General features: G+C 47.2%; 1 protein-coding gene across 1 annotated transcript; it reads right to left on the bottom strand.

Annotated features, from left to right (window-relative positions):
• Positions 1-544: 544 nt before the first annotated feature.
• On the bottom strand, positions 545-20,500 carry NXPH3 (neurexophilin 3). Its single transcript, XM_033170974.1, has 2 exons — positions 20,274-20,500; positions 545-1,871 (listed from the first exon to the last, which is right to left on the bottom strand). The coding sequence occupies exons 1-2, from the start codon at positions 20,328-20,330 to the stop codon at positions 1,128-1,130; spliced, it is 801 nt and encodes a 266-aa protein (XP_033026865.1). The 5' UTR covers positions 20,331-20,500; the 3' UTR covers positions 545-1,127.
• Between the last annotated feature and the right edge of the window lie 598 nt (positions 20,501-21,098).

The raw sequence follows: 21,098 nt of genomic DNA, 5'->3' as shown, positions 1-21,098 counted from the left end.
TTATGGTCAGCAGACTAGGAAACTTAAGTGATCTGACCCATCCTTTATTCCAGGGGTGATGAACCTCTGACCATGGGCCAACTGTGGCTCACCGGGAATCCCAATTTGGCTTGCAAGTCCATTCCCCTTGAAACCACGCCCATCCACCATACATCTGACATCATATGTGATTTCAGGTGTGGGGTGGATGTAACTTTGAAGGAGCTTAAAGTGAGCTCCTAAGTCTACCCTTTGCTGGAGCTGGGCGTTCTCCCACTGCCCAGTATCATGGGCCAGGAGCCAGCTTCACCTGCTGAACGGCAGCCTGAAGGGGGAGAAGGCAGAGTGACTCCATCTGCAGCTGACCAGCCTTCCAGGACACAGAAGAAGGTGCTGATGAGAACCAGCTGGCTTCAGCCTTCTTAAGCAGAGCTTCCAGCAGCAGTCAGATGCCGGAAACAACACTTGTAGTTCCTGGCCCTGCCTTGCTGCTCATCTTCACACTTGATCATCGGGTTCCCTGACCCCTGGACTGTCTGACCACGTGGATTGCTGTTCCCCCAACCCTAGGACTCGACCTGACTTTGGACGTTGACTCTGCCTCCAGGCAAATCCCCTCTAAGAGGCTCTTCTGGTTGGCTGGTCTCCCACTCCCCTAAGCTCTGCACGTTGTTGCTCAGCAGCAAGACCATGACACCCATCGGCTGAGGAACAGAGAGGCTGTGCCTTGCTCTGGGAGCAGGGAACGGTTTCCTCCGGCGCAAGCCCCATTTGAGGCTCGCACAGCAGAATCCCTTGCTGGGAGGAAATGCCCCACTTGTTAAACAGCAGGGACTGGGGCAGGAGTGCAACTTGGGTTTCCCGCTTGGAGCACTTGCATGTTTTGGGCTAGCCCTGAATGCATGAAAGCTGGTGGACAGGTGAGCAGGTGGGGAAGGTGTTTCCAGGATGGTATGCTTGCTTGGGTACTCTCAAACTCCCCCCAAACTCCCCTGCCTTTCAGCAGATGCTGGGGGCTTGCCACTGTGTCTGGTGCTGCAGAGGTCCTCCTCCCTGCTTGCAGCCCCACCCCCTTCCTTCCTTGCCCAACCCCAAATCAAAGCTGTACTTGGGATACAGGACGCTTCTGAGATGGGAAAGGTACGTGGTCACCCGGAGGGGTAATAAGGAACATTGTTGTGGTAGTTGTAGTCGGGACACACTTTCTGCACAAGCCTGTAGTCTATGCTGTAGAAGGTGATATAGATACAGATGACCTTGAAGGGCTTGGAGCAAACCCAGGAGACCTGGCTCTGCGTGTGGTTCAGGAAGCAGGTTTTGGAGGGGTCATAAGTGCACAGGGTGGTCTTCTTGGCTTTGTCCACTTTCTCGTACTCCACCCGGCAGTTGAAGATCTTGGATTCTTTGGCCTCGATGAAGATCTGCTGTTCGAGGTCAAACTCCACAGCTTTGTTTGGGGGCACCAGACTGACGGAGATGTTCCCCTGCCCGGTGGAGTTGTGCCGGAAGAAGACGTTGACTGTGCCGTTCCCGTGGTCGACCACTTTCCCTGTGATCAAGAGGTTCAGCTTTACCGTCTTAATATTGGAGTAGAAATCACCCCAGCCAAATATTTTCTTGAGCCGGCCGGGGTTGCCAACCGAGTCCCTCCGGTTGCGGGGTTGCACACCCTGGCTGTGCTTGGACAAGCTCTCTAAGACGTCCCAAAACTCTTGTGCGTTGTTGGAGGCCAACTCCAGGAGACTGGTGTTCTGGAAGTGAGATTGGGCTGCAGAAGGTTTCAAGGAGAGTTGGGCTTTTTTCTTTTGTACCCGGGATCTTGGTTGCTCTTTGGGCGACTTCCCACTTTCCTCCTCCTCTTCCTCTGTTGCCTCGTCTTGGCCACAAATCACCTGTATGGAACAAGAAGAGATCATGATCTCCCAAAGCACTGCCTTTTCTTTTGGTAGTTGTTGTTTTACTTACCACTTCCCCTGCCTTTCGTTATGGGCTCGTGGGCACCTTTGGCTATTTGAAAATCTGTTGTGGGCACCAGCACAATCTGCTGCAGCGGCCTGGCTAGTTGCTATGGGATGTAACATCACTGAAGAATCAGTCAAATACAACATTTCCTGTTTGTCCAGAGTGGACACGCAGGGGAAGGTTGCTCCAGGCAGGAGGACTTCCTGTCACACCTGGTCTGGTGCATCCTCCCCCTGCGTGTGACCAGGTAGGTGGGGGTGACGCTGGCAGACCCTATAAAGCAGGCATCCCCAACCTTCAGCCCTCCAGATGTTTTGGCCTATAACTCCAGTGATCCCTAGCTAACAGGACCAGTGGTCAGGGATGATGGGAATTGTAGTCCAAAACATCTGGAGGGCCGAAGGTTGGGGATGCCTGCTATAAAGGGAGTAGTCACACAGCCATCTTCCTCTTTACTCTCTTGACTCTCCTGGTGCCTTTTGCTGTCTGCTGGCTCTCAGCCAGCAGCACATGGGCTCATCCTTCACAGAGGATGAACCTACACTTTTCTCTATAACTGTAACTACAAGCTAAAGCCTGCCTTCAGGACCATACTGTGAACTGAATGCAAGTAACATTCATTACTGTTGTGTCATTATTGTTTTTAAGAGGGAAGTAAAGGGGATTTACCAGGAAGAATCCAATCTGGACCAGCCAGACTGGATTGTTCAACTCAAATGGTTCTAATGAATCCATCAACTAGCTTCCAAAACATCTGGAGGGCCGCTGGTTGGGGATGCCTGATCTAGAGGATTTGCCTCATTGAGCTGCAGTGGGCTTTTGCTTTCCAGCTGTATATGGAAATTTTCTTGAATGGCCATTTTACACATGTAGAAAGATGTTGCGCAACTGACAGTGAAAGTTTAGGCTGTAGCCTGTGAGCAATTCATGTATATTAATGACTCGGCAAGTTTAAACTCCTAAGTTCAGGAATGCTGAAGGACCTGCAGCTATACAGTATATATACAGTGGTACCTCGGGTTACATACACTTCAGGTTACATACGCTTCAGACATACTGCGCTAACCCAGAAATACCGCTTCAGGTTAAGAACTTTGCTTCAGGATAAGAACAGAAATTGTGCTCTGTTGGTGCAGAGGCAGCGGGAGGTCCCATTAGCTAAAGTGGTACCTCAGGTTAAGAACAGTTTCAGGTTAAGAACGGACCTCCGGAACGAATTAAGTACGTAACCAGAGGTACCACTGTATGGCAGTCAGGTCCCTGCCTCAAGAAACATACAAAAGGGAGAGCTAAAGGACATGGAAGAAGAATAAGCACTTTGGATGGGGGGGTGGGGGGTGGAAGACTGACATAAATGCTGCATAGAATGCATTTGGAAAGAGACATTAGGATAAACTATGGTTTATTGTGTTAGGAATGAGCCTAGTCTTGCTAAAAGCTTGTATGCTCTCCCCTTCCCCCTACCCAACACTGCTTCCAGTTAACCATAATCGTATCTGAAGAAGTGTGCATGCACACGAAAGCTCATACCAAGAACAAACTCAGTTGGTCTCTAAGGTGCTACTGGAAAGAATTTTCTATTTTGTTTCAGTTAACCACAGTTTAGCCTAACTAACCCACCTCACAGGGTTGTTGTGTAGATTAATTGCGACTGAGAGGTGGTGGCCGGCCCAAAGTCACCTGGTGAGCTTCATGGCTGAGTGGGGGTTTGAACCCTGGTGTCTTTCAGGATGAGACAACTGTGGCCTCTTTTCAGGTAATAATAATAATAAATTATTATTATTATTATTATTATTATTATTATTATTATTAATAATAATAATAATAATAGTACCCCACCCATCTGACTGGGTTGCCCCAGCCACTCTGAATGGCACTTTGCTGATGCTCAGCAGGACACTTGGAAGATGCTTAGTGAAACAATAAGCAGCAACCTTCCTTTAATTTTTTTAAAAAATAAAGCTTACATCCTCCTCTCTATGGATATGTATCTCCGCTTTATCTTTCCAAGCTTCTCCTTTGGCTTTGACATACCACTGCAGTCAGATGCAGCCCACCCTCCACGTTGGAAAGGGAAAGGAAGCATTCCCTCTGACGGCGGATCGCGACTTTTGTTTATTGAATTGTCACAGTTAAGAGAAACGGCCTCTTTCCTCAGACAGGCGCACCACTGAGCTTTTGCCACAGGCGCGCTAACATTTATTCAATTAATCAGTAAAAGGCCAGGCAGTTAATTGATTGAAAGACCTCTAATAGCTTGACGGCTCTAGTGAATGGTTTGAAAGCTGCGAAGCGACAGAAATAATGGGCCGTGCCGTGTGTCATAAACCACTGCTGGTGGCCACAGTCATGCCATACATTTAAAACAGTGCCACAGCCATGGCTTGCTCCAAAGAATTCTGGGAGCTGTGGTTTGTTAAGGGGGCCGAGAGTTGTTCGGAGACCCCCCCCCCACCGCGTCCCCCTCACAGAAATAACAATTTACAGAGTGGCTTAGCAATCAACCCTTTTCCCCACAGGGAATTCTGTGAACTGTAGCTCTGTGAGGGGAACAGGGGGTCTCCTAACAGCTCTGATCACCGTTAACAACATACAAATCTCATAAATCTTTGGGAGATAGTCACGACTATCAATTTGCTGCCTTTTCGTGGTGGCGCTGTGGTCTAAACCACAGAGCCTAGGGCTTGCTGATTGGAAGGTCGGTGGTTCGAATCCCCGCGACGGGGTGAGCTCCCGTTGCTCGGTCCCAGCTCCTGCCAACCAAGCAGTTCAAAAGCACATCAAAGTGCAAGTAGATAAATAGGTACCTCTCCGGCGGGAAGGTAAACGGCGTTTCCGTGTGCTGCTCTGGTTCGCCAGAAGCGGCTTAGTCATGCTGGCCATATGACCCGGAAGCTGTACGCTGGGTCCCTCGACCAGTAAAGCGAGATGAGCACCGCAACCCCAGAGTCATCCGCGACTGGACCTAACGGTCAGGGGTGCCTTTACCTTTACCTAAAATTATCTGCCAGAGACAGCTGTCTTGCTCTGCCTTAATGGTTTAGTTGTTAGGAACTGTCCACAAATAGCCCCTCCTCACAAAAAGGATGGTGTATTTTGAATGGCCATCCAACTGCATCAAGGTGGGTTGGAGAGCCAGTGTGGTGTAGTGGTTAAGAGTGGTAGACTTGTAATCTGGTGAACCGGGTTCGCGTCCCCGCTCCTCCACATGCAGCTGCTGGGTGACCTTGGGCTAGTCACACTTCTCTGAAGTCTCTCAGCCCCACTCACCTCACAGAGTGTTTGTTGTGGGGGAGGAAGGGAAAGGAGAATGTTAGCTGCTTTGAGACTCCTTCGGGTAGTGATGAAGTGGGATATCAAATCCAAATCCAAACTCTTGGGTATCAAACCCACAAATAAATCCACAGGATTTAAAAACAAACAAACAAACAAAACATTGCCTAGCCCCCACTCCATGTAAGCACCCAACCACACTGTGTTTAACATGTTCCAATGGCTATTTTTGAAATTCAATAAGGCTACCCTGAAGGAACCGCTCTGTTTCAATGGCCGTTCCTTCCTGTTCATTTTAGTATGTCCCAAGAAGGGGTGTTATGCATGTGATTGTGAATCCTCTTCTGAATAGGGCTCAATGTGAGCTCCCTCAGGGTGTGTTCAGCGTCAGTCCCTCATCCCTAAAACTTGTAAAGAGATTAGTGTACTATGGACAGGTTCAGTATCACTTATCAGCCACAACATGCACACCCCAAAATGATATGCAAGACCCAGGTATCTTCAATGGCCTCTACCTCCATTGCTGTATAATCTGGTGGAAAATGGTTCTGTCTATGATTCTGTTTCCATATGATCATTTTTATTATTTTATTACTAGAATCAGCCAATTCAGGAGCAATACTAGGGCTAAGGGAAATGTTTAATTTTGTTTGCGTTTTAATGAGAAACTGCCTAATTCACATGCTCAAACCAATACATTAATCGAAACAGCAACCCTTTCAATTTCCAACTTCTCTGAATTTTGCAATGCGGTTCCCCAGCGAAGGAATGTGTACATAATGCATACAGTTAAAGAAAAGTGTACATAGAAGTTTGTAATATTCATGAAAACAATTTCCAAAAATGTATTATATTAAATTGCTTGCAAAATTAGGTGCATCTCGGGGGGGGGGGGATGCAGTAGTTGTTATGAAAACTTCCCGCGGGGGCAAGTTGAGAGACTGACCCCCAAGACGGACGAAGCTTCCGTGCCCTCTGGCTCCTAGAGTCCAGGGGCACAATGTAATATGCAGTTGTTCCCAGCTTGAAAACAACATACACAAGCCATTTGGCTAAGATCTACTTTATTGTAGAATTAGAGCAGAATGTCTCTGCGTAGCAGCTCATAATTCAGAGCTGTGTCTTAATGCGTCTTGCATCTCCTGATGCAAAACAGAAAGAAGAAAGTACAATAGTAAAATACAATGACATCACATGTGTGGGAGCTGGTATGCCCAGTGTAATTCCCACAGAGAGGAAACATGACTCTTGAGTCTTGTGACCTTGCTGCAGCGTTCGCAGCTCGTCATGTCATAATATCACAACATCCTCCCCCGATATTAGACAATGTGAGAGCGGCGAAAGTTAAGGCATTATTAACAGAAGTAAACAAACAGTTATCATATACACAGTATGAATCTGATGTCTTTGTTCCACCCTTGGAACTCTCTGAGACTGGTTCTACCAGTTGAAGCCTTTGATAACCAACTCTCCAGGGGACCAGAGCACTTGCTCTGTGTGTGTTGGCAGAAACAGTGTTGAACTTTGCAACCTGTTGTGGTGGCTTTTTCACACCTGTGAAGTGAGCCTGAGTGTCTCTGTCTTGAGTGCAAACTACAGCTACATTTGCAACAGCTGAGATTGCAAACTCTTTGGAGTAGCGTTTGGGCGCCTGACCCTTTGTTACTCTCTCAGATCTACGCACAAGATGTAGATCTTCTTTGCTGAGTTTCTCCTGAACAGGACTTTTTGGAGAAACTTTACCAATTGTAAACAGTGGCTCTAAAGATTCTAGCACATCATCATCTGTAGATGGCCTGGTCATAGCATGAGTTCTCTCAATGACAGTTTCACCTGTGTCGGAACTAGCCGTGGTTGAGCTTGCACTGCTACTGCTGGTGTCAGTGTCCTCATATGTATTGACATCAATGGGAAAGCTTTGGAGAATCTTTGTCTCCGGCTTTACAGTAGGTTCTACCTCCTGAGTAAGAATTACTGTGTTTGAGGAAGGCAATAGAATTCTGTATTGACCTTTCTCATAGCCCATAAAAATGCCTTGGATGGTTGCACCTTCAAGTGATTCCACCCACATTTGAGAACCAAAAACCTTAAGATGCTTAACAGAAGGTTTTCTGTTAAACAGTATCTCATAAGGTGAGCATTCCATTCCTTTTGGAACACTCCTGACCCAAGCATATGTGAAGGCAGATAGGCTTTCAGCCCAATTCTGGTCAGACAGCTTTGCACTTAGCAATTGCGCCTGCATACCCTCACGTAGTATTGTGTTAATTTTAACACACAAATCTTTGTTCCATGATGATTGGCTGACAGCAACTTTGTGCCGAATGCAATGTTGACTTAGAAAGTCCTTGAACTCCTGTGAATCAAACACTGGTAATTGATTAGTATACAAACATTCAATTTTTCCATCATGCATGAAATCTATCTTAGCACAAAATTCAGTGAACTTGGCCAAGACTTGCTGCGGACTTTTCATAGTGTAAATCCATGAGAATTTAGAGAATTGATCACACAGCAATAAATAACAGGTAGCTCCGCCTCTAGATTTTGGCAGAAGTCCTATTACATCAGCAGAGACCTGCTGGAAACATCTTGTGACCTTTTCTCTGCGTGGCTGTTTGGTAGTCTCCTTGGACTTAGCAGCACCTGCAAAATAAGAGTCAACAACATCATAACAACAGTCATTTGAATCAAAAGACAGTAAAAACAGTCCATCTTTGTTCTTCTGAGCTGTAAGGATAACTTATCCATCTTTAAAAATTGTGCAAAGTCCTTTGCGCAGCCTGAGCTCGCAGTCCTTCTCGGTAAGCTGCGATGCACTTAGCAGGTTGTAGGCAATTTCTGGGACATATAGCACGTTGCTGATAGACAGCTGGAGACTTTGAAGATAAACAGTTCCAACTCCAGTCGATTTCAGGTGTGTTCCACTCACCTGCGACACGGTGGATTCTTGCTTCTTAAAAGTCTTAAATAAACGCTTGTTTGCGGTCATGTGGTGACTGGCAGCTGAGTCAATAACAAAAGCCAGGTCAATGTCAATGTCATCCTGCTCCTGCACGCCTTGTGTAAGCAATGCAAATGTGCGCCCTTTGTAGACTTTGGCTTGCGCCTTGCCTGTAGATCCACCTGCTTGTTGGTTAGATCCTTTCTTGGGCTTTCTGCAGGTCTGGAAACTGTGTCCTCTCATTCCACAGTTTGTGCAGCGTATGACTTTAAGAGCTTGCACATGCTCAGTTGGACCACTAGGTGGGGTTGAGGACGCTCTTGCTTCACTCCCCCTTCCATTAGCCTCATTTTGAGCAGCACAACGATCTTGCTCATTTAGCAAAGTTGAGAAGACTCTGGCAACGGTTAAGTTTTGAGCATCCTGGGCACCTAGCTGTGATGCAATAGCACTATAACCGGCATGGAGGCTATTCAAAACCATGAAACAAAATACATCTTCGTTTAATTGCACGTTGCGTTGTGCGAGTTCACTTCGCAATTCTTTCATATGGTTAAGATGCGAACGCAAATTGTCTCCCTCCTTTAACCTTAGGTTGGTGAGACGTTGGAAATGCAGCATGGAACTTCCTGCCGCAATCCTTAAATGTTCATTTTGCAAAACAACCCAATAATCATTAGCGTGGACCAAATCTCTGACGTGTATTAACTGAGATTGGTCAAGATGCAAAACAATGGTCGCCTTCGCCTGATTATCCCTGTTCAGCCATCGAGGGCCAGGGAGCAGTGGAGGGGCATTAGTGACCACATCAAGCAAATTCTGCCTGGTAAGCACAGCTTCCATTTTAATACGCCATGTCTGATAATTTTCATCAGTGAGAAGTGGACAAAGGGAGCTGCTGCTCTGCTTGCTATCCTTTGCCATATTGGCGAAAAAGCAGGCTTTTCACTCTCTGTCTTCAGAAAGCAATTTAAGCAAACAAACCTAGCCTTCTGAGGTTTATTGCCTCGTAAATCAGTCCGGTACTACTCACAGTCCAATTAACGCGTCTTCTTCTCACAGCGGGAAACGGCCGTCTTCAGCACGAAATAACTCCCCCGGAACGAAGCACACAGTTTAAGGCTGCTTTCTTTGCCGGCAGATAAACATCAGGCAGAAGTCATCAGAGGTCCGATGTCTTCGGAAACCATCCTCTGCTACCAATGTTATGAAAACTTCCCGCGGGGGCAAGTTGAGAGACTGACCCCCAAGACGGACGAAGCTTCCGTGCCCTCTGGCTCCTAGAGTCCAGGGGCACAATGTAATATGCAGTTGTTCCCAGCTTGAAAACAACATACACAAGCCATTTGGCTAAGATCTACTTTATTGTAGAATTAGAGCAGAATGTCTCTGCGTAGCAGCTCATAATTCAGAGCTGTGTCTTAATGCGTCTTGCATCTCCTGATGCAAAACAGAAAGAAGAAAGTACAATAGTAAAATACAATGACATCACATGTGTGGGAGCTGGTATGCCCAGTGTAATTCCCACAGAGAGGAAACATGACTCTTGAGTCTTGTGACCTTGCTGCAGCGTTCGCAGCTCGTCATGTCATAATATCACAACAGTAGTATGGTTATAAATTATCATGAGGTTTTGTCAAACAAATTGTGGCAGAAATATGAACTGCATTTAAGCATGGAATGACGAGAAACTGAAAGAAACCAAAATGGATAGATTCATCCATTCCCATAATCGAACAAAATAGAACGAAATCATGGGATCTTTAGAAACCTGGAAGTTCAGTTCCATATGCACTGAGAAATAAGCGCATTTAGCTCCTTCTGGGATTTTACAAAATGCACCTGAGTGTAGAGAGTATTTAACTTAGTCACTGCACTGTATTTGCTTAATCCGTTGAGCTGGAAAAGGCATTGCAGTCTCTGGTGTTTTGCTCTTGCAGTAAGTCTAGCAGGAAGAACCTCTTAGTCTCAGTGTCTATTCCCCCACCAGGTTCGGTTTCAGGGACATACCCTCCCACCCCCCAAGTGCTGGTGTAGTGGCTAAGAGATTGAGCTGGGAATCTGGAAGCTCCTGGTTCAAATCTTGCCTTTTCCATGAACTCATCAGAGCTGTCTTCTGCAATCTCCCCTCTTTCCCTCCCAGTCTCAGTCCTACCGTCTGCAACTTGGGGGGGGGGGATAATACAGTCTTACCTTATAGCAGAGACATACCTCACCATTCCTGACTTTGGACCACATTTATTGGGCGAAGGGAAGACCAATACCATCTGGAGGGCTACAGATTCTCCACCCCACCCACCCTGCTAGCATGGATGCTGTAAGATTACAATTAGAATACAATTGTACCTTGCAAGTCGAACAGAAACTGTTCCAGAACCAAAGCACGGCTTCTGATTGGCTGCAGGAAGCTCCTGCAACCAATCAGAAGCCGCGGAAGCCCTGCCGGACGTTCGGCTTCCAAAAATAGTTCACAAACCAGAATAGTCAATTCCAGGCTTGTGGCATTCGGGAGCCAAAATGTTTGAGAACTAAGCTGTTTGAAAACCAAGGTACGACTGTACCAGAAATTGCTATACAGTGCTAAGTATTATTGTAGGGAGTTTCTGCACAAGAAAGCAAGGTTGGTAGACTGCCTGGAGCCCCAAACCTCCCTTTCTCCAGGGCTGCAAATAAACCATGCTCATAAATCACATTCAAAGCACCCCCTTAAAAAAAAAGATTCCCAGGAACTGTAGTTTACCCCCCACAGAAGTACAATTCCCAGCACCTTCCACAAATTGCAGTTCCCAGAATACTCATGGGGAAGATGGGCTATAAATGTGTTATGTGCAAGAAGCCTAAATTCAGAAATCAAGCTCTGTATATATGGTGTAGTGGTTAAGAGCGGTAGACTCGTAATCTGGTGAACCGGGTTTGCTTCCCCTCTCCTCCACATGCAGCTGCTGGGTGACCTTGGGCTAGTCACACTTCTCTGAAGTCTCTCAGCCCCACTCACCTCACAGAGTGTTTGTTGTGGGGGAGGAAGGGAAAGGAGGATGTTAGCCGCTTTGAGACTCCTTTGGGTAGTGATAAAGCGGGATATCAAATCCAAACTCTTCTACCCTGTGAGGTAGGTTGGGCCAAAGAGGCAGTGACTGGCCTGAGATCACCCAGTGAGCTTCATGGCTGAGTGGGGATTTGAACTCTGCTCTCCCAGGTCTTGATCTGACACTCTAACCACTATACCACATTGGCTCTCCATATGTAGTAACATTGAGTTTATTTCTTATGGTAAATGTTGACATTTACTGGTCCTGGGATTTTTGGTTGTTTTTGAGAAGCCACTAGACAGGTTTGTCTCGTTGCAAATGTGCATAGAAGCAACACACAGAGGAAAGAGCATGAACATACCCTCGCTGCAGCCTCAGCGTGTAACTTCTGTGACTCGATCCTATACTGTAGTCGGAACAGAGCCTTCCTGTGTATGAGCCGTACACAGTATGCAATTTCTCCCGATTGGTGGCTGCAGTGTCTCCACATGTTGCTTCTGTGTGCAGCTGTTTGCACGATAAGGGCTGAGCCGTTAGGAAATTTACTGCTATTTACTGGTAAGTCTCAAGGACAAGCCAGTGCCCTTGGTAAGGGACCAAATTTCATCACCATCATCGTCTAAACCAGGAAAAGATGACCAGTTTAGAAAGAGGATGAAAGAAAAGGATCAATACTCATCAAGAGGGTTCTGACACTTCCCAGTTGGCTTTTCAAAGTCTTTTTAACATCGATGTTTAAAACAGAGATGGCATACCCTTCCCATTTGACATTTACTGTACTGTATACATCTGAAGACATTTGCCTGCCTGGAACGGAACTCAAATAGGACACGGACACACACACACACACACACACACACACACTCTCTAACACAGTGTTTTTCAACCTTTTTTGGGCAAAGGCACACTTGTTTCATGAAAAAAATCACGAGGCACACCACCATTAGAAAATGTTAAAAAAATTAACTCTGTCCCTATATTGACTATATATAAAGTAATTTTTCAATTTTTCCCACGGCACACCAGGCAACATCTCGCGGCACACTAGTGTGCCACGGAACAGTGGTTGAAAAACACTGCTCTAACACCAACACTTTTAAAAGGCTCATTGCACCGATTCAGATTCCTCTTCTATATCTCCACCCCCTCTGGTGCAAATGTCTTCGATTTTCTGCATGGGGGGAGCACCTGCCTGGTTTTCTTTTAACAGAGTAAAAATATATATATAGGGAAAAGAAAACGTAAAACATTGCAAATATTCAAATAGTCTCATGCGAGAGGTTTTGTTCCAGAACTGATATATTGTAAAGTTATGCGAAATGTGCCCCATGGCCAGCTGCCCTCTAACATCTCCCAATTGGGATATATTTTATCTTAATGCCATACTAGGATGCTGCCTTGTACCAGGGTTGGTGTATTTGACCATCCAGCCCTATAATGTCTGTCCTGACTGGGGTTGGCAGCAGGTTGGTAAGGACCCAGGGAGAAGTTTATTTCCCGTTACCTTGCCAGCTCATCAATTTAACTGGAGATGCTGCAGATTGAACCTGAGCCCTTAAGATAAAGAAGGTGCTCTGCTGCTGAATTGTGCTTACTTTCAATTCCATTCCATTCCATCCATTCATTCTTAAATTTATACCCCACCTTTGCTGCAAGGATCTCAAGGTGCCATGGATATTCCACCTAATAAGTAGTGATGTATGGAAATGAGAGCTGGACCATAAAGAAGGCTGATCACCGAATAATTGATGCTTTGAATTATGGTGCTGGAGGAGACTCTTGAGAGTCCCGTGGACTGCAAGAAGATCAAACCTATCCATTCTGAAGGAAATCAGCCCTGAGTGCTCACTGGAAGGACAGATCCTGAAGCTGAGGCTCCAATACTTTGGCCACCTCACGAGAAGAGAAGACTCCCTGGGAAAGACCCTGATGTTGGGAAAGATGGAGGGCACAAGGAGAAGGGGACGACAGAGGACGAGATGGTTGGACAGTGTTCTCGAAGCTACCAACATGAGTCTGACCAAACTGCGGGAGGCAGTGGAAGACAGGAGTGCCTGGCGTGCTCTAGTCCATGGGGTCATGAAGAGTCGAACACTACTAAATGACTAAACAACAACAAAGTGCCATAAGACCTGCACCAACAGTTGGCACTTCCAGGAGGCTGGGAAAGAGAGCTGCCATCATTGCTCTCCCTGACATTAGTCTTTTGGTGCTGTGTCAGCCACCTCTGGGAGGCTGTAATATGTCATCTACATCCCCTCCTCGAACTGCATTTAAGCCAGGTTCCTTGGACTGCAGGAAGACCAGGATCAGAAACTTTATTGTTTGACAAATTTATTGTATTGGTTTTATTTTCCCCCTAATATTGAATTTATGCTGAATTGCTGGTTTTTGTTACTTTGAATCGGCTGAACCGTTTTGTATTTTTTTGTATATTTGTATTTCCACTGCTCTCTAGATGTTTTGAATGCTTGCCGCACACCGCTTTGGGCGCAGCTCGTTGTGGAAAAGCTGCATGCAGGGAAAATCAATCAATCAATCAGAACATAAAGAAGAGCCCAAATGGATCAGGCCAGTGGCCCATCTACTCCAGCATCCTGTTCTCACAGTGGCCACCAGGGGTGCCAACTTGAATAACAGTTTGGAGGCGGGGCAAGTATAAGCCCCGCCCTGTAGAATCAATTGCAAAGGGACCTTGGCTCTAGGAGTTGGCTCTGATGGTGGCTTCCCTAGACAGATGTGGAAAGCCCACCAGCCCATTTTAACCATGTGAGGTGTCTTACCCAGCTGAGAGATAGGGAGTGGCTCAAGGTCACCCGGTGAGCTTCATGGCAAAGTTGGAAACTGCTCTCCCAGGCCCTAGTCCGACACTCTGACCAGCCCCCCCCACTGGTTTTTCTCTGTTCAAGCTGCGCACATTTATTTCACGTATTAATTGCTCACAGCAAAATATTCTCTAAGTGACTCACGAACAACAACTGAGGGCATGGCTGCCACCTGTCCTATATTTCAGTGTAAAATGCTGCGTCCTGCATTGATACAGTTTAGTCCTGTATTTCAGGTCTATTCTCTTTCTCTCTTTGCCAAGTTTGGGATACTCTCCCAATGCATGTGTTTGAAAGGTCATGTATTTGAGCTCTGGGTAGCCAAGCACAGACAGATTTACGAATTCATGTGTGTGTGTGTGACAACTTCCAGAGGGGCCATTCTGTTAGGCCGCAGTAGATTGTAATAAAGGTAAAGGCAAACGGTGTTTCCGTCACGGTGTCCCGTTGTGCCAGAAGCGGTTTAGTCATGCTGGCCACATGACCTGGAAAGCTGTCAGTGGACAAACGCCGGCTCCCTCGGTCTGAAAGCAAGATGAGCACTGCAACCCCATAGTCGCCCTTCACTGGACGTAAATGTCCAGGGGTCCTATACCTTTACCTTTCTAAAGATTGCAATGGATTGCTTTGAAGTCACTTCCTTCATGCTTCTTTTTGTCTGTTTAGATGAACCAGAATACGGAATTGTAAGCGCCAGATTAAATGATAACAACTTCTGGAATTAGATCACCTTTCAGGTAAGCAGATTTCAACTAAACATTGGGCAGACGCACACCATAAATTTGAAGGATGTTTGACACATATTTAAAGCACATTACTTCCCCAAAGGAGGGACGCGGGTGGCACTGTGGGTTAAACCACAGAGCCTAGGGCTTGCTGATCAGAAGGTCAGTGGTTTGAATCCCTGCAACGGGGTGAGCTCCCATTGCTCGGTCCCAGCTCCTGCCCACCTAGCAGTTCAAAAGCACGTCAAAATGCAGGTAGATAAATAGGTACCGCTCCAGTGGGAAGGTAAACAGCGTTTCTGTGCGCTGCTCTGGTTTGCCAGAAGTGGCTTAGTCATGCTGGCTCCCTCGGCCAATAAAGCGAGATGAGCCCAGAGTCAGACACGACTGGGCCTAAATGGTCAGGGGTCCCTTTACCTTTTACCTTTACTTCCCCAAAGAACCCTGGGAAATGTAGTTTGTGAAGGTTCCTGGGAATTTGGAGCCCTGTGAGGGGGAAACTACAATTCCCAGGATTCTTTGCATGGCATGGAGTGTCAGGCTTCCTAGTTGCAAGAGTTGTTTGACGGTGGAGCAGGAGGTGTCAGGTTCTTCTTCACCAAGAGTATTTAAGCAGAGGCTAGGCGGTCATCCTATCAGGGATCCTGTGTTGTAGATCCACCATTGATCAGGGTGGGTTGTGCCTCAATCACCTCCAAGATCCCTCCCAACTGATTCTAGATTCTAGAAGCTGGCAAAGATGGGAGAATTCCAGGGCAAAGGACTGACTCTCCTCTCCTATAAATATCCTCCTTTATGTATCTGAAGAAGTGTGCATGCACACGAAAGCTCACATCAATAACAAACTTAGTCTCTAAGGTGCTACTGGAAGGAATTTCCCCCCCTGTTTCTCCTTTATGTGGTAACTCACTGCACCTGTATGAGAGAGGGCACCAAGCATAGGGCCTCGCCCCAAGATCTGGGAAAGTAAGAGGGCTCTATATAAACCGAGAGCCAGTGTGGTGTAGTGGTTAAGAGTGGTGGACTCGTAATCTGGGGAACCAGGTTCGTGTCTCCACTCCTCCACATGCAGCTGCTGGGTGACCTTGGGCTAGTCACACTTCTCTGAAGTCTCTCAGCCCCACTCACCCCACAGAGAGTTTGTTGTGGTAGTGAAAAGCGGGATATCAAATCCAAACCGGGAGCCGGAGCTCTTATTACATGGATATTTCTGAATCAGGGAAGGGGGCATGCAGAAAGCCCTGGGGTCCAGCCCCTAGTATCTCCAGGCAAGGCTGCACGCCCTCTAACTTCCCCGAATATGTCGCCACGAAAACCCTGCTTCTCACTTTTTCACACGGAGCCCCAAATTCCCAAGGGGCCTTCCCTTCAGTCCAACGTTTCAACGTGATACTGGAAGTTCAGATCTGTGCATCCTTCTAACACGTCTCTTAGATCTATGCTCCCTGCTCCCCGCCCCCATCCCGCCACACTCAATATGGCGTCACTTCCTGTTTTTATGAAAAAAACAAGATCCGGGTCACTGGAATGCCCTGAAGAAAGTTTCCTACTGTTTCCCCACTACTCAGTCGGTCGTTCTTCCATCAAGAAAGTGGCGGGTGGGAGAGGAAAGGGGGCAGGGCCTGTCTGCAAGGCCGCCACCATGGCTGTGAGGGGCACCAAGGGATTGCTGATCACTTGACTCCGGCTTCCTTCCTTCCTTCAGCTGCTGCATCTGCATCCCTGCCCCAGCCTCAGAGTGGGGAGATGCAAGGGAGTGGGCACACTAATGTAGAACATGTCCCTATTTTCTATTATTTTGCCTATTAATTTTTATTAATTTCCCAATTTTTAACAGATTAACATCAAATCAATTCAAATTTAACACATATTTTAAAATGGACTTTCCACACACACCCTTTCAAGACGCTTCTTTCCCCTCCCTCCTTTACTGCTCACAATAAAGTACATTTGCTTAATTTCTAATACTTTCCCATCCATTCTCTCTTTCTGTTGACTGTGCATGTTCAATTCCTGCTTAGACTTTTATTTAACCATTTCCCAATTGATCAAATACAGTGGTACCTCAGGTTACGTACTTAATTCGTTCCGGAGGTCCGTTCTTAACCTGAAACCGTTCTTAACCTGAGGTACCACTTTAGCTAATGGGGCCTCCCACTGCCGCCGCGCGATTTCTGTTCTCATCCTGAGGTAAAGTTCTTAACCTGAGGTACTACTTCTGGGTTAGCAGAGTCTGTAACCCCAAGTGTTTGTAACCTGAGGTACCACTGTAGAATTAATCTCTCTTTATCAACTAATACAGTTTATTCATCATGTCGTATATGTCCCTATTTTCATCTGAGGAATGCTGGAGGGTACTGGGCTGGGAATGTCTCCCATCTGAAATTCCGGAGAGCGAATGCTAGTTGGTAGAGACGGTACTTTGCTAATTGGATTAAGGTTCAATATGAGGCAAGTAAGGTGTACAGGACAGGGAGTGGGAGGAACCAGTGGCCCTCCCCGATATGGCTGGACTACAGCTCCCATCAGCCCCCGGCACCATGGCCAATGATCGAGAGCGATGGGAGTTGAATTTTGGATCACCACAATTCCAGAGAGCCAGTGTGGTGTAGTGGTTAAGAGCGGTAGACTCGTAATCTGGGGAACCGGTTTCGCGTCTCCGCTCCTCCACATGCAGCTGCTGGGTGACCTTGGGCTAGTCACACTTCTCTGAAGTCTCTCAGCCCCACTCACCTCACAGAGTGTTTGTTGTGGGGGAGGAAGGGAAAGGAGAATGTTAGCCGCTTTGAGACTCCTTCGGGTAGTGAAAAGCGGGATATCAAATCCAAACTCTTCTTCTTCTTCTTCCTCCCCAAGGAAAAGGAAACACATCACCCGCTGAGCTAGTCAGAGCAGATGATACTTGACTGAATATACCAACCGCCTGCCAGCTTTGTATGTTTATTGTAGGGATGGGGAAGCCTATAAGGCCTTTGGCTGTTGCTGAACTATAACTCTCAACATCCTTGGCCATTGGCTACGCTTGCCGGGGCTGATGGGAGGCTGGGAGCTGTAACTCAGCTGGAGGGCCAAAGCTTTCCAACCTCTGCTTCACCATAATAGGCAACCTACCCCTGGTGCCTGCCGACTCTGATTTCTGTAATTAACACAAACAAACACAACCGCCTTTTTAAGTAGGGAGGAGAGGACCACAGAACCGTCCTAATTCGATATCTTGACAAGCATATGGATTTTTAAGTGCCCTGTTGACTGGCATAGGGCGTAACCATTTTATTTTTTATTTTTAAGAGAGGAAGGAAAATGCATTACGAGGGGTGGGGTGGCTGGATGGCGAAGAAACCAGGCGAGGAGCAACCACAGCATCCTTCTAGACAAGGCAACCCGGTTCAGCCCAGCAGCTGCCAGCCCCCATGCCCACAGTATTTGGAGGAAGATGCGTCTGTGCCAATTCGGCAGGGATTAAGGGCACTCTGCTGCCAAAGAAAACTCTGGACTTGTTTCCCTGTGGACACGAAATGTGTGGGGTTTCCCCCCCTCCCCTCTGTGCAGAGAACAACAAAATGACTAGTCGGGGGAGCTGGTAGGAGCTTTGAGTACCCCAAAGAGCAATGGAAAGAGTTCCTGGTATCTTGTCCAGGAGATGAGGTTTGCTACATGTGGCCACCCACTATTCCAGTGAGATAAACTTCTGTTTTTCAATGGGCTCAGAGATTAAATGGAGGGTGTGTCTATTTTTGCCGCTCCCCGCTCCCCCGCTGGAAACCAATTGTTATTCACCCTTCTATGCCAATCCACCCTGCCAGGTTCTTAAATATAAATGCTACTTGCATAAATCTCAGAATCGGGGGGGGGGGGGGAGGTTATTTTTGTTTTTTTGCAGGGCATGGTAACAATGATATAAGAAATCACCTTTTGGGCACCCAAGCAGAGGTTTTCTCTTAGACCCTTCCTGCCAACCAAAGGGTGAGTAGCTCCTCTTGAACACACAGCTCCACAGCCCCGGGCAAAGGATTAAACAACAATAACAACAACCAGAACCTTGCAGACATGCATTGGGATAGCGTGACCAGAAAAAAAAATCTTCTTAAGCCTGCTGCATCGTTTTTTAAAACCCATGCCGTTTCCGAGGCCTGATTTGCTAATTAGTTTTCGTAAGTTTTGGCAACCGTTTTAAACAGGGGTCAGTGGGGAACCTGCCCATATTGCGGGCGCGGGGGAATGATCATTTGCTACCAGCCCAGAGTCGATCAGGTTCGGCACAGACTCTGGACCTGTGTTCAGATCCTTCCATCGTCAGAAAGCTCACTTGGGTGACCTCAACCATCTCTTATTATTTTCTCTTCAGCTGCCTCCCTTTGTGTCCCCATTGGATTTGGGAGGAATCTTCACTCCCCTGAGTTCTGCCTTCCTCGCCCCATAAGGGATTGCCATAAGTAGAGCTAGTTTGTTTGGTGGCCTTCCAGTTTCCTTTGGGGAAACTTGCAGGATGGATTTTGTTTGTAATTAGGATCTGATATAGCTTGCCACTGCTAGCACTTCTCTCCCCAGGACCAGGTTGCCTGCGAATGAATATATGACATAGCCTTCTCCCCCTGTCATGTGTGGTTTCCTTACTTGCAGCCTGGCTCGCCTACTTGAGCCAGCTAGAATTGCTTATTTATTTGGGTGTGCAACCTGTTTGCCTCTTCAAGGTGTATCTGTTTGTTTCAGGGGTAGCCAAATTGTCTTCTGTCTCTCTCTCTCTCCGTTTCTCTCCTCCCTGCAGTGCATTTAACTACAGCCTGACATAAAGCCACAAAGCTATTACTGAGCAGAATCTGACCCCAGAATGAGACAAAAAGTGATCAGATAGCTTTGTAAGACTGTGCAAGCTTTCTGAATGACTAGGTGCGCGCAAATGGAGTTGTTAGGATTTATTTCTTATCTTTAAACGCTGTTTTGTGTTTTATTGCGGTATTTATTTTTTTTACTGCATTCCTTGTCATTTTTTTTAAAATAACTCATTTTGAACTTTTATTGCACGTTGCCCAGAGAACTCTCCTCCGGGGTGCTTAACCAATTTAAACCAACAAGCGATGAGAGATTCAAACAGACAAGCAATTAAGGAAGAGATTCAGCAGGTGACGCTTTTCTTAACCAGGCACCTGTTTACAACCCTAGATCAGGACCTTAAAGAAAAGGAAAATGGCAACCTTTAATTGATAGGCAGATCTGGATGGATAGTCCTGCCTTATGGGGTTTGACTAGATGCCCTTTCGACCCCCCTCCCCAAATCTCCTGTGCCCCGACCCTGCCTGGCAAAGTTGATGCGAGGACAATTGTTAAGCCCAGGCAAAGCCACAGTGCATGCTAAGAAGTGCTACGCGGAAGCAGCAGACCGCAAAACTGCTGGAACATACTAATTTCAAGCGTCGCTTTTGCACAAGCCGCCCCCTTTGCTCTCAGGCACCGCCAAGGGCATGGCACTATCCTTATTCTCTCTCCCCCCACCCCGCCCCGCAACCTCACCTCCTTCCCTTGCCCGTTGCTCACTCACCAGCAGATAGATACTCCCTTGGATGAGGAATATGAAACAGCACCGTGTCAGCTGCATCTTCTTTTCAGCCTCTCCTCCTCCTCCTTTCCCCTCCTCTTATCGATATCTGGCTAAATCTTGTTGTGCTTCCTTGCTGCTGCTGCTGCTGCTGCTTATAATCTGGCCTCTGTCTTCCTAGGACCCCCCCTTTCCAGGTTCCATCTGGCCGCCTCTTTCCAGCCAGGCATGGATGGGCAAAAGAGAAAAGGAAGCAGGAGCCGGTGGCAGCCCCCCCTCTCTCTCAACCTCTGCAGCTGCTGGAGACCTCCATGGGGCTGCCTCCCGTCTTGCTCCCTGCTTTGCCGGAGACTCTGGCAAAACTCACTCCAGTCCCTCGCTCTTTTTCTCTCTCCCTCTCTCCACTAGCTCCCTCCCACTGACAGGTGCCACCACTGGAGCCGACGAGCCCTGCCTTAACCCTTTGCCTGCCTGCCTGGCAAACTTAGAAACTCAGCGCAGAGCTCCAAAGTTGGCAACAGCATCCTAGAGAAGACTCTGCCCTGCCCAGTTTAGGCCAGCATCCTGGAAAGAACAGCTTCAGGAGGTAGGTCAAGAGCGAGGAGGGTGCGGGTGTATGTATGCGTGTGTGTGATGATGGCCCTAGGGTCTTGTGGCCGGAGCTTGCTTTTAGGATGTGAAAGCAGGGGGTTTGGGGGCCGTGTTGTTGCAAGGTGATGCTTGGCAAGGAGGAAAGAGAACTTCCTAATTTGAGTCAGGGGCAGACTCCAGAAGCTGTTTTCAAGGGCAAGGCTGTGTCCTTGGTTTCGGAAGGTTCAAAGCAGCTGA

Source organism: Lacerta agilis, chromosome 14 (assembly GCF_009819535.1).
Source record: "Lacerta agilis isolate rLacAgi1 chromosome 14, rLacAgi1.pri, whole genome shotgun sequence".
In the NCBI taxonomy this organism is placed as follows: Eukaryota; Metazoa; Chordata; class Lepidosauria; order Squamata; family Lacertidae; genus Lacerta; species Lacerta agilis.
This window is presented reverse-complemented; position numbering and strand designations above follow the sequence as displayed.

Excerpts from the sequence above, each read along its gene's own strand:
- NXPH3 (XM_033170974.1), bottom strand. The coding sequence starts at position 20,330 with ATGCAGCTGACACGGTGCTGTTTCATATTCCTCATCCAAGGGAGTATC. Across the intron at positions 1,872-20,273 it reads AAGGGAGTATCTATCTGCTG|GTGATTTGTGGCCAAGACGA; the intron begins GTGAGTGAGCAA and ends TGTTCCATACAG.